The following is a 14,259-nucleotide window of genomic DNA, read 5'->3' on the forward strand; positions in this document are numbered from 1 at the left end:
AGCGGTTCGATTCAGTTTTTCATCCATTTCTGTTTGGTTCGGTTTCTAAAATATGTAATTCGATTTTCATGATTTGATTCGGTTCGATTCGGTTCAATTTGATTTGAACTGAATACTCACCCCTAAAAATTTTTCTATGAGTGACCAGTCCATCCGGTTTAAATCCGATTGGGTTCGACTATTCTAGTTAATTTATAAAAATAAACTTTGCAAGTAAATCGATCTAAATTAAGATTTGGCTGATCAATTCAGATTTGAATTTAACAATCATGATATATTTTCATATATAATATTTAAGTACAATATTTAAAATAACGTAAAACGTAGATGGGGAAGAAAAGGAGGGAATGGTTGGGCTTTGGGTGGTGGTTTGATTAGAGATTGAGAGGAGCAATGGAAGGTTAGTTGTGATTAAGAAAGGTTGTAGCTCTGTTCTAGGAGCTAAGGCTATGGCGATGCATGTGGGGCTGTTGGTAGCTTGGAATAAAGGCTATCGTAAGGTTTGGGTTGAGAGTGATTGTTTAGACTTGGTGATGGCTTTGGGTCGTGATGAGCATATTCATTTCCATTTAAGTTCGATTTCTTCAGATATTCAGAGGCTTATGACTCAGGATCGGGAGGTGAAAATTTTTCATGTCTGTGGAAAAGGAAATATGAGTTCTAATTGTTATCTTCATTAGCTGCTAATTTTCTAGTTGGGCTTGTTATGCTGGATTCTCTGCCAGATGGTATTGTCATGTGGCTGGAGCATGACGCTAAAGAGGTGCATTTGAGTGGGTTGAGTTTGGCTGTTGTGACAGTCTCTGTTTTTAATTTATAATGTAAAATGTAAAAGAAAAATGTAAAATGTAAAAACTAAGAAGATTCAATTTAATTTATAATTAAAATAAATTATTATTATTGTTATTATTATTATAAAAGTGCTAATTAGGTGTTGATACTTATTTTCCACCTCTCATTAATTTTTTATATAATTTTTTATTTTTAATTTTATAATTGTTTAAGTGATATTTTATTTAAAAATATTTTAATAATACTTCTTATTTTATAAATATGTATGTTGAATATGAAGTTATTATATTCTCATCTACTCTCCTTCTCTCTTTAAGATCTTTTCTTTGAGCGGCTATTGGTGAGTTTGTCACCTCTTAGAGTTATTTTCTTTATTTATTTTATTATCTTTTTGCTTTTTTTTTTAATATACTATTAGATTTGTGTCCTTTTGAAACATATTTGATAGTTTAAAATATAACATGAAACCTTAATTTCTTTTGATTTAAGATTTTAGATCTTTAGGTATAATTAATGATATTATATTAATGGAATCTAGCAATTTGCCTATTCCTCCATTGATACTTGATGATTTAATTTAAAAGGGAAGTGTCGAATTTCTTTAATTGTCCAAGATGTGGTGTTAAATGAGCAAGAGTTCCCATATCATAGATGAGTGTGAGTAAAGAAGTTAGTCCATAGGACAGATAGTAGATCAGATAGTGGAACAAAATACAAAATAGGCATAAAGAACAATAGAAGATATCATAGAAGGAGATTAATTAGGAAGAAACAGGATAGTAGGAGAATTAGGGTTGGTACTTGGAATGTTGGATCACTTACAGAAAAATTAATGGAGCTTGTGGATACCTTAAAAAGGAGAAGGGTGAATATTGCTTGTATTTAGGAGACTAAATGGGTAGGAGATAAAAGTAAAAAAGTGGGTAATTCAAGATATAAACTATGGTTTACCGGAAAGGAGAGGAACGATAACGAAGTGGGCATAATCATAGATAGGACATTGAAAGATGCCATAATAGCTATGAAAAGAGTAGGAGATGGAATTATACTAGTAAAGCTAGTACTAGAAGGAGAAATAATAAATGTGGTTAGTGCTTATACCCCACAAATAGGATTAGATAGTGAGAGTAAATAAAGGTTTTGGGAAGATATGGATGATCTAATGCAAAGCATATCGAATGAAGAGAATGTTTTCATTGGTGGAGATTTGAATGGACATGTAGAAAGTGATAGGCAAGGCTATGAGAATGTTCATGGAGGTTTTAATTTTGATAGCCGAAATTAGGAGGAGAAAGCATCCTGGATTTTGCTATGGCGTATGACTTAATACTAGCAAATACCTACTTTATAAAAAGAGAGTCACATTTAGTGACTTTTAAAAGTGGACAACATAGAAGCTAAATTGACTTCTTCTTAACCAAGAAGACAAATAGAGTTCTATATAAGGATTGTAAGGTCATACCCGGAGAGGCTTTAACAAGTCAATATCGGTTAATGGTATTGGATGTCAAGTTTAGAAACAATTCAAGTAAGACTAGAAGAAATATTGTAGCTCGGAGAAAGTGGTGGGAGTTCAAAGGAGTAATGCAAGTGAAGTTCAAAAATGAATTTCTCAAGTCCAAAGCATGGAAGCTGGATGTGGAGGCCAATGATATGTGGATACAGATAGCATCAAAGATTAGAGAAGTAGCTAGAAAAGTACTTGAAGAGTCTAGAGGACATGAACCACCCTCAAAAGAGAGATGGTAGTAGAATGAGAAAGTACAAAAGGCAGTGAAGAGAAAGAGGGAATGGTATAAGAAATTACCTAAGTGTGATAATAATGAGGCATATGAACAGTACGAGATAGCAAAGAAAGAGGCAAAAAAGGCCGTTAGTCAACCAAGGGCGCAAGCCTTTGAAAAATTATATGAGAAACTTAGAACTAAAGAAGGGGAGAAAGATATTTATAGATTAGTAAGGAGGAGAGAAAAGAAATGCCAAGATCTCAGTTAAGTTAGGTGCATTAAGGATAAAGAAGGAAAAATGTTGGTGAAAGATGAGAACATTAAAAAAAGGTAAAGAAATTATTTTGATGATATCTTTAATAATAGTCAAAGTGGTAATAGCGTAAATGTAAACTATAAAACAATAGAAAAGAATGTGAATTATACTAGAAGGATTAGATCTTCATAAGTAAAGAAAGCACTTAAGAGAATGAAAGTGGATAAAACCTGTGGACCCGATATAATACCAATTGAAGTGTGGAAGTATTTGAGGGATATGGGAGTGACATGGTTAACTAAATTATTTAATAAGATTTTAAACTCAAAGAAAATGCTTGATGAATGGAGGAGGAGTATTTTAATACTCATTTTTAAAAATAAGGGAGACATACAGAGCTACTCAAACTATAAGAGAATTAAACTCATGAGCCACACTATGAAGTTATGAGAGAGAGTTGTAGAACATCGATTACATCATGACACTTCTAGCTCTTCCAATCAATTTTTCTTCATGCCCGGTCGTTCAACTATGGAAGCGATCTTTCTCATTAGAAACTTGATGGAGAAATATAGAGATGTGAAGAAAGATATACACATGGTTTTTATCGATTTGGAGAAGGCTTATAATAGTGTTCCAAAAAATATCTTATGAAGAGTGTTAGAATAAAAGAGGGTATGTATTAGGTACATACAAGTGTTGAAAGATATGTATAAAGGAGCAACTACTATTGTGCGCACAGTGGGAGGGGACACAAGAGATTTTTCTATCTCAATTGGATTACACCAAGGTTCAGCTGTAAGCCTTTATCTTTTTACATTAGTTCTAGATGAATTGATGAAACATATATAAAAGAGTATCCTTTGGTGCATGATGTTTGCGGATGATATAGTTCTGATAGATGAGATGCGAGAAGGAGTCAATAGAAAGCTAGAGCTTTGGAAAAGTACTCTAGAGCCAAAGGGTTTTAGGTTAAGTAGAATAAATACAGAATACATGCATTGCAAGTTCAGTGAAGGTCGAACTGATGATAGGGAATGAGTTAGTTTGGATGGAGTAGTATTGCCCCAAAGCAATCCCTTTAAATATCTCGGCTCAATCCTTCAAGTATATTGGGAATGTGAGGAAGATGTTAGTCATAGGATTAAAGCCGCATGGTTAAAGTGGAGACGCACTATGGGAGCCTTATGTAATTGCAAAATTCCCAATAAGTTAAAAGGAAAATTTTATCGTACAACCATACGACCAACCATGTTGTATGATAATGAGTGTTGGGCAATGAAGGAGTTGTATGTGTCTAAAATAAGAGTTACGGAGATAAAAATATTAAGGTGGATGAGTGGCCATACTAAACTAGATAAAATCCGTAATGAGAGTATTAGAGAAAATGCAGGAGTGATGCCAATTGAGGATAAGTTGAGAGAAGGGAGATTGAGATGGTTTGGTCATGTGAAACGTAGATATACGGAGGCTCCAGTTAGACAAGTATAACACATTGAATTAGATGATAGAAAGAAAAAAAGGGATAGAACTAAACTAATTTGGAGAAGAGTAATACAACATGACCTAAAAGCATAACACATTTTCGAAGATTTAACCCAAAATCGTTTAGAGTGGAGAAAAAGAATCCATATAGCTGATCCCAATAAATTTTTGGGATAAAAATTTAGTTGAGTTGAGTTGAATTGAGTTGTCTAAAATGAAAAAGAATCGGTTAGTATCTGAAATGTTATTCTTTTCTACCAACATTATCTTCAAATAGAAAATTTAAATTATTTATATTTATATTTTTTTTTATAAGAAGATCATTCTTTATTTTTTTTACAAATCTTATAAATAAATTTTCATTTGACAAAAAAAAAAAAATGATCCAAGACACCCATATAAACATCCGGATTCATATGTTTTTTTACTTTTTTACTGAAACAAAAAGTATATAGACTAATTAAATTCAATAGACTAACTGCATATAGCCGTTACTTGGCATGAAAGGATACAACTTAGCCAAAAGGTACCTCACAAGATAAAGCCATACAAAATTATACAAGGCCAAATGGCCATTTCCCTGTTGGCACACGAAATAAGTTTACAAGAAATTAGTGTGCAATAGACACATAATTTTCAAAAGGGAAGTAGCGGCTGTAGAGGGAAAGTGCCAGTGTTTTGGATTTAAGGATATTGATTTTTTCAAGATATTCTCTTATTTAATATTCAATCGAAGCATCAATGCTTTGCGATTATAAATTACATATAGAGGGTAATTTATTTATATAATTCATGATTATAAATATGAGATTATATGATTAATTACGTAAAATAAATATAGAATTTTTGGAGTTACATAATCATTTGTTACGACCCATGTATTTGAACCACGTTTAAGTCTCTCATTTTTTCTTCATTATTTATTAAGAAAAAAAAGTGTTGAATATGTACTAGATATGTTTAATATGTATAATTTAAAATCGACTTCAATTCAACGTTCCTTTGGCTAAAAGTTTGATGCATCATAAGCTCCTGACTTATTATTTTTAAATATATTTAAAAATTTCACTTTACTTAAAAAAAACTTAAAATAAAAAAATTGTATATATATTATTAAAGAATAATACCATATATATGAAACTAGAATTCTTCAAACTAATAATGTATATACTGTAAAAATATTATAATTATCATTGTCCCTTAAACAATCTAAGATGGGTGAATTGGGTTCTAATTAAAATTTTAAAAGTTAAGAGGGATTTTTTAGAATAAACACAAGAAAGAGAGAAAAGAAAAATGAATACAAAAATTTATAGAGGTTCGGCTATCTCAAGCTTATGTTCTATCCTTAAGGTGCTTCTTTAGAATTAATTCCACTATTATCTTCTTTAAGTGAATATTAAGCCCCTTATAAAAACCACAAGAGCAAATCCTTGCTCTTTTACAATTTCGTTTCTCACAAGAGTAGCTTAATGATTTAGTACATTCTTCATATAATAAATATACTCAACAACCTCACTTTCTATCTCAGAACTCAACAAATTACAGCTCATAAATAAACTCTCAAGAAATTAATTGGAATAGCTCAATGTGTAGAGAAAGAGAGTACAAAGACTTTAGAAATTAATAAATTCTCAAATAAAAGATTATTGTAACTTCTCTCCAGTTATAAATGACCCTTATTTGTAGTTTTGATAAGAAAATGATTCTTGGAAGTGCATTAAATTTAAAAATAGGCGTTCAACTACTTAAAAACCAGTTATATCGAGTTTCAGAAATTCAAGTTTGGCTGTCGAAAATTAAAGCATTAAAACAATAAGTTCAAAATCTTGACTTCAGTTGCTGAAATCCCCTTTGGACTAAAACACACAAAATCTTAAAAATAACATAACTTTTGCTCCCCAAGTTGAACTTTTGATCCGTTTGAACTATCAGAAAGCTAATTCAATAAATTTTATAATAAAAACACTTTCAAAAAAAGTAATTTTGAATCACTTAAAAATGGAAAAATAATTTAACTCCCATTTGGTCAAGAAAAAGATAAAAATAAGACACTAGAAAATTTTTTAGAAAAAATAAATAAATATTACATTGTAGAATCCTACTAAGTTTTGCTTTATTTCCTTGTTCTCTTCCAACCTTTAATTTAAATTAATTTCACAGTTTTGAATTTGGGACCTACGATTTTAGTATAAATACTTCTAAATTATTAGTACACTAATTATTTAATATCATCAAAATATAGATTAAGACTCCTATGTCTAATAATTATTACATTAAAATTTAAGTGTCATGATATTTTGTATAATATTAAAAAGGATACGTATATTTGAGTACCTTGTGATTTATGTATTTTATTAATAAGGGTTTGAGATTTTTTTTTTTTTTTTACACTTAAGGGCCTGTGTTATTATGTTGTTAATATTTAAGAATAAAATAGTTAGACGTTATCAATGTATGCCAATGTGGCAAGTCTCTTTGTACTTTTAAGCTAGGCAAGCGAGTCTTATCGATTTTGTTATATATACTAGTTTGCCTATTATTCTCACAATTGATGATAAATGCAAGCATATTTTGTTTTTTCCCATACTTCTTGACTTGATAATAGATGGATGACATAATTATACATCTATATAGGTGAGATATACTTGTCACATCACCTTAAAAGTATTGGGAGACTTATCATGTTAGTATATATTAATGCCATTTAATAATTTTATCTTTAAGTGTTAATAATATAATAACACAAATTCTTAAATATATAAAATAAAATTCAGACTTCTATTAATAGAACACCTAAATCACATGGTACTAAAATATATTTTTTTTAATTAAAAATTTTAAATTAATTACATATATATTTACATGTTGATAAATAAATAAAATTATATATTAGTAGTTGGGTGAAAGAATATTTTAAAGAAATTTCTGCTGGAAAAGACAAGGAAATGTTTAGGCAGCTCCAATTGAAATTTGTTGTTCGAAGAAAATGTAGAAAAATTGTATAATTTTTTATTCGAATAATAAATTATTTGTCAAAGTTGGATGTCACAATTGAGCTTAGGGATACGAATATTCTGAGCGTCAAATTATCATACCTTTTACTTTTGGTTGCTTTATTTGCAAATTCGTCAAACCTCCCATCAATATGGAATTATACGTTTTACGCCTTCACCTGTAAATGTCTACGAATTTGTTTTCCCTTTAAATTGTGGGGCTGCTTTTTAAAGAAAAAAATTAATTAATTAATTACTTAAATAATTAAAAAATTAATAATTGATTGAGAATCTTAAAGAATATATTCTAAAATCAAGTTAAAATTGTATATATGAATTAAATATGTATATTTTTTTAGCAAAATTATAATAATTTTATTTAAATATAAAATTTTTTATAAATTCACATGCATTCATTCATAATTAATGTAAAATCTCAAAACAACTACCCAACAAATGAGAAAGGAAAAATATAAAAGTGAATTTCATGTGATTTGAAGATTTGAAATATGATATTGTAAGTAATTATTAATATTTTAATTTATGAATGAAACCATAACCCAACCAATTTCAACGGTCAATAACTCTATATTGAAATTTAATTAGGGAGGATCTAGAAGCCGCGTTCAACGTCTTCTAGTTGGATGTCCATACGTAAACTCCCTTTTCACATCCCACTTCCAGAATCTTCTAACGCCGTTAGGCACTCCAACAATTAACAAAACATTCAACTTCTTTAAATAATAAAATATAAAAATAAAAATTTTACATGCAAATTTAATAGGCTTTATCTATATATATTGACTTTCTCGATCACCGTGAATCTGTATATATTATTTTAAGTGATTTATTCTGATATCATCATGATATAATTAATAAAAAATATTAGCTTAAAATTAATGAATTATTAAAACAAGGCATGAGCTGTCCTCAATGGGTTACTTGGGCTTATTACAGAGATTCATTTAATTTCACAGGTTTTAATTTCCTCATTGTTCTGTTTAATGTAATGATATATTCAAGTTCAATTAATTTTATTTATAAAATTATTTTAAAATTTTATTAAATAAATTTTTTAAAGAATAAAAATTATTTTAAAAAATATTTAAATTTTTCTTAATCAAAAAATAAAATTTTCAAGTTTATTTTTTAAACATTTTAAATATTAAAAAAAAGGAAACTTTTTTTTTTTTTAATTTCTATCCAATAAACGGAGCATAGCGTGCGGTCAGCTTACTGATTCAACCATTTTCTTGACCAAAACACAAGGCATAGTTTATTTTATTTTTAAAAAAGACGGCAGAAGCAAAAACAACCCACGTCCAGCAAAAATTAAAATTAAATAAAATAAATAGGAATAGATCCCACGTCTGAATTCGCACTAGGCACGTGGTAGTGTTGTACTGCACGCCATAAATTTAGGCAGGGCAGGGAAGGCCACGGGTAAGGACTACGGTGGTTCTATTTAGTCTTTGTGCGACATTGTGTGCCTTTAGTCAAACTTGGAGACAAACCAGCCAAAGCTCTCTTTTTTGTTGGTTTTTCTAAGATGGTGACGTTCAAGAACTGTTGTTTTATTAAAGATAGAAACATGGAAAAGGGCGGAGAGATTAGTCAAATAATGCCTACAAACAGAATCCAACATCTTTGAAGCAGAGGAGCTCTCTGTCTTTCTGGGTATTGCTTTATTGCTTGCTTCTTTTGTTTTTCATTTGCACTTTGGAATTTTTCTTGTGTTTTATTGGTATCTTAAGATCTTTTCTGTGAAAATTTTCATTTTTTTTCTTTATCTTTTCTTATAAGGTGGATTTCTAGCAGTCTATACGTTTTTCCTTTCTTTCTCTGTTTGGTTGTTTGGAAAACGGTAAGAGAGCTTGGAAATGGTAGTGAAAAGGCAGGAATTTGTTTTCTTGAATCTCTTTTCCCTACCTTTCTTTTTTTTTTTCTTTTTTTTTTTACAAAAAATATTTTGAAAACCTTGTTTATTCTATGACATTAACGTTTTTTAAACAAAAAAAAAATAATAAACTTGGTCAACTCAATCGGTTATATTTAGCTCCATTAAGCCAATTTTTGGCTAGAAGTGGAGCATTGGGTTGGTGTTATTTCTCATATAATTCTTTCAATTTTAATGATATTGTACAGTTTATACTATTGGGAATCATTTTTGGTGATTCATTTTGCTGTGTATCTAACAATTTGGAGGAATTATTTTAATAATTCAAGTAATTTTTTGAGATCAAGTTATACTTATCATAGTATTTAGACAGTTGTAAAGACTCAAAGGCAAATTTTTGTTATTTTTTGATCGTTTTGTTCATTGATGCAGTGAGTTATATTACATTTAATGATTAATATCAATTTTATAGCTTCAATGGTGTTTTATTATAAAAACTGGGAATATATAGGTTAAAAGTTGAAAAAAGAAAATCAGAGTCAATGTATGTGGCGAAAAGAAATGGGAAATCTGATTGTTTGTATTAATATGTTTGTGATTTGCAGTGCTATAGGTTGTAGAAAAGATGGCTGACAATGGAAGAGTACATCCACAGTGTGTTAATGCTTGCAATCCCTATCATGAATGTGGTGTAGCTTGCCTTGAAAAAATTTCACAAGGCCAGGGGTGGAAAGAGAAGAAAAAATCAGGTAATTCATATTGATATCTTAGTATTTTGATGTGTTATTTCACCATCTTAGTCTCCTTGCCACGAGAAATCCTCACACATGGAATCCATTTCATGAGAATAGAAAGTTCAAAATGGTACCATCTGCATCTCAATTCTACAATGAAGCAATGTATCTGTTCCCATATTTTTGTGAAAAGCCTTTTGGTTTGTTTACTGAAGAAAATAACTGGTATTCTTATCATATCAGAATCTTCAACCTAACCAAGTCCAGCAATGAAATATACCTTGAAGATATCATAGAAAATTTTGAAGGGGTCATGAATTTCCTTCTAAGACTATAGTTTTTTTGAAAATTGTGTCTTATAATTTGTTAGAAAATTGTTCTGGTAGTGTTCTTACAACACAAGTAAGTTTGGTGGACAATCGTTATATAGTTATTCTTTGGTTGGCCCCATGGAACATCTGCAGAGCCAAACACAATCTTATTCAGTAAACAAATGGCTCTCTCTTCAATTTTTAAGATGCCATAGCTTAGGCATGCAGATGCGAAGCTGTGTTTCAACTGTTATTTATCTAATAACAGTTTTACTTAACTCAACTCTACTAAGCTTTTATCCCAAAAATTTGGGATCGGCTATATGGATTCTCTTTCTCCACTCTAAACGATTTTGGGTTAAATCCATTTAGTTTATCTTAGAAGATGAACTCTAAATGTAAATAAATGGGATTCAGTGCATACTATGTTTTGTCTCTTTAATACCTTATTTTAGTTGAATATTTGTGCAGACTTAGTCTAACCAGGTGAGGTCAGTAAATGCAACATCTTTTCTTGTCTTAAAATAATGAATATATTAAACCTTAGGCATGCCATTCAAGCCATTGTTGCCCTCCATACGTGCTTTCACCCCTTGGAGTATTGCCCAATTTAGGCCATAGCCTTCATGGTCTTTGCCCTTTAACAGTGACTTTCTGAGAAAAGAGTAGTCTTTGGACTTAATAAGCCTAGTGCAATAGATTCTGCCAACTAGTGTGACATCTTGGCACCTTCAGTTGCTAATTTTTGGCTCGTCAATGCTAAACAGGTATTTACCAATAATGATTTAATCAAGGACAAAAATAAATAAATAAGACCACTGGACTCCACATCCTCATTTTAATAGTTATTGTCTCACTCGTCTTGATATTTAGGCCTTGTAAACAAGAAAATACTGGGGCTGTGGGGCTAACATAAATTTTGCCGGACCATATAATGTGTTTATGTGATCTGCTAAACATTTTCTAAACACAGGTGTATTTACTTCTTTCGTTTTTTAGATTATCGCAATGGTATAAAAGGAGGTGGCCTTAGCAAAAAGATGGATGGAGAAAGGAGAGCAGACTCAACTTGCCCTAAAGCATCTAATCCTTACCATCAATGTGGCAAATTTTGCTCTTATAGAACTGCTGAGGCCAAGCCTCGGGGGGCTAACAAAGAATCAGGTTTCTTCCCCTTTTCAAATGCTAAAGCTCATTTGATCATCTGGAATGGCTTTAGAGACATAACACTATATCCTTTTTGGTTTGATGGGGGTGGTAACATGCACTTACAAGTGGAAAAATAACAGCGAGTCATAGAATTTACATAAATCTAGTTATAATGGAAATGACAATCACAAGAAAGATAAACAAATAGGAGATAGAGGACCTAGGAGGAGGGTGTAATAACTCTTCATTGGCTAAAAGATTCAGTTTCTTGTTGCAATTTGATAAACTTTATAGGGGATTATGAAACATTTCCTATGAGTAATTGTAGATAAAGGCATGTTGCTTATTTGTTTTTTTGGTATCATTCATTGAACTAAGGTGATTTTAGGAGATCTAATAATTAACAGTCTTTTAACAGATAAAAGTGTCTGGAAGTGCTTGCATTTTCTGATGTTAATTGATATATTTTCAGTATTTCATTCTGTATTGGCCATATTGTCTGGAAATTAGACATTTTTTTGAAGGAAAAGTAATTTGATTGGACAGTTATCTACATAAATGGGTAAAGAAAATGTAGACAGTTTTCTCTTGCACTAAACTAAAGAATTTACATTCTTAACTCTGGTATCCTTAAATTTGTCTGCAAAAGGAGTATATAGTTCCAATTCAATTTACTTTATTCAAGAGTTAGTGAATGCCTCCGTGGCCCTTGAATTTTTTCCTAGTCCATGTAATAAAAATGGAGATGTGTCCACTCCCAAGTTAGATAATTCTTCAATAGAAATTTTAGCTATTCTTTATTGCTCTTGCAGGCTCTTTCATTCTTGAAGCTTCTCGAAGCTTCGGCAGGAAGAAGAAGGGGTCTGAATCTCAGCCAAGGTCCCCTCAAAACAATATTTCTGCTGTTAAAGCAGTGTACCCTGCTGACACTCAGTCACCTCGATCACCTTTTCCCGCTAAAAACAAGGTGGAACCAGAGAACAGTCAATCTTCATCATCATCCCGGCAACATTCTGAAGAAGCTTACTCTCAAGATCATTCTTTTGGCAAGGGACAAGTTCGAGCCACTGAATTTGTGCCTACATCTGGAAATCTAACGGTGATTCTCTCTCTCTCTCTCTCTCTCTCTCTCTCTCTCTCTCCTCCTCTTTTTCTCTTCTTCCCAATATCCATTTGATGCCTCACACTTTCTCTTCCTCTGACAGCCTAATGGTACCAAAAACCTATCACTTGGTGGTTTTACCTGTTTCGCCATTGCGCCGCCAACCAATCCAGACGACAATGAAAAGCTTCATGCTTCACCAGAGGAAGCTTCATCTCCGATCGCTAAGAATGTGGAGATGACTAATGGTCCTGCTGCTGAGTCTCTGAACTTCACTTTTTCAGGCATTTCCCGAGCTTCAGAAGAGAGTGATGATGAAATTCAGTCTGTTATTTCTGATTCCTGTGTGTCAATAGGAAAATATCATGTGAGACCAAGTGCTGCTCCTATCTTACAGTTAATCCTTGACAAGTATGGAGATATAGCAGCAAACTGTCGGTTAGAATCAACTTCCTTGCGTGCTTATTATCTTGAATGCCTTTGCACTGTGGTTCAAGAGTTGCAATCCACATCTCTTAATCAGCTAACAAAATCCAAAGTGAAAGAATTTTTGGCTGTTCTTAAGGATGTAGAGTCTGCACAAATTGATGTTAGTTGGCTGAGAAGTATACTGAATGGACTCACAGAAGCAATGGAGCTCAACAATCAGCAACAAGCAGCAGAGGAAGCAAAAGCCAACTGCAATAACATTATAGAATCAACAAGAAAAGAGCTAGAATCCATGGTGGAGAATTTAGCTAAAAAAGAAAAAGAAGTTGCAGACACCAAGGCACAAATTGATGTTAGTTGGCTGAGGAGTATAGTGAATGGACTCACAGAAGCAATGGAGCTCAACAATCAGCAACAAGCAGCGGAGGAAGCAAAAGCCAACCGCAATAATATTATAGAATCAACAAGGAAAGAGCTAGAATCCATGGTGGAGAATTTAGCTAAAAAAGAAAAAGAAGTTGCAGACACCAAGGCACAAATTGAGGAAACAAAGGCTCGCTTGAGTAAGCTTGAGCTTGAATCCTCTCAATTGAGTGATACTATTTTATCCATTAGATCTAAGGTTGAAAAGTTTCCTACCAAACCATTGGCGGGTCAGATCTTGTAACTTAAGTAGGAGGGAAAACATCAAGTAATTTTTATGTCTAGAATTATCTTGCAATGTTCTTAATCTTACCTCTATGCTTGCATTTAAGTAATTGTATGATACAAAATCATGTGGGTGGTACCATCCTTTGTAGTTATGGTATTCGTATTCCTTTGTATGGTCCAAAACATATATAGCTGATTTGAGAGTCATTTACTGCACATGGGATTGTTAGCTTCTTCTTGCTTTGCTTTCATTCCATTTTATCTTTGGGCAATTATCATGCAGAAATACTAATGCAGATCTGGCTTTCACCCTAGTGCATGGCATTATAATATCATGAATTGCATTAACAGTTTACCATTAGGTCAAAGAGTATGTCAAAATTCTCATGTTCAATTGAGAGGGTTTATGTTATTAAGGAGAAAAATGCTACTTAAAATATGTTAAATTAAAAGTCATTAACAAGTGCTTTAAAATAAAATTGAATAATGGTTATATCTGAAAGGTTTAATGGTACTCTGATATTTAAAAATGTTTGATCCTTCACTTCAATTTTTAAGAAGTGGAATTAGTGAACCTTCTAATAGCAGGCAGTATCAAAAAGGAGAAATTAGAAATTGAATTAGTTGATAGTTTTATTAATTTTTTTTATAAAAATCGGATATTAATTTATATATTTAAATTTTTTAAATTTATTAAATTGTAAAACTTAGGATGAGATGAATGTTTATA

At 31.5% G+C, this 14,259-nt stretch overlaps 1 protein-coding gene across 3 annotated transcripts; it reads left to right on the forward strand.

Moving 5' to 3' along the window:
• Positions 1-8,751: 8,751 nt before the first annotated feature.
• On the forward strand, positions 8,752-13,745 carry LOC110652181 (uncharacterized). Of its 3 annotated transcripts, XM_058146459.1 has the most exons (6): positions 8,752-8,933; positions 9,060-9,120; positions 9,759-9,902; positions 11,198-11,362; positions 12,160-12,446; positions 12,553-13,745. In XM_058146459.1, exons 3-6 carry the CDS (start codon positions 9,779-9,781, stop codon positions 13,543-13,545), a joined length of 1,569 nt encoding a protein of 522 aa, XP_058002442.1. In that variant the 5' UTR covers positions 8,752-8,933; positions 9,060-9,120; positions 9,759-9,778; the 3' UTR covers positions 13,546-13,745. The 3 variants fall into 3 exon arrangements, with proteins under 3 accessions (XP_058002442.1, XP_021663418.2, XP_021663423.2); XM_021807726.2 differs by lacking the exon at positions 9,060-9,120; XM_021807731.2 differs by lacking the exons at positions 9,060-9,120; positions 11,198-11,362.
• Positions 13,746-14,259: the final 514 nt, after the last annotated feature.

The sequence above is a fragment of the Hevea brasiliensis genome, chromosome 1 (genome assembly GCF_030052815.1).
Source record: "Hevea brasiliensis isolate MT/VB/25A 57/8 chromosome 1, ASM3005281v1, whole genome shotgun sequence".
Classification (NCBI taxonomy): domain Eukaryota; kingdom Viridiplantae; phylum Streptophyta; class Magnoliopsida; order Malpighiales; family Euphorbiaceae; genus Hevea; species Hevea brasiliensis.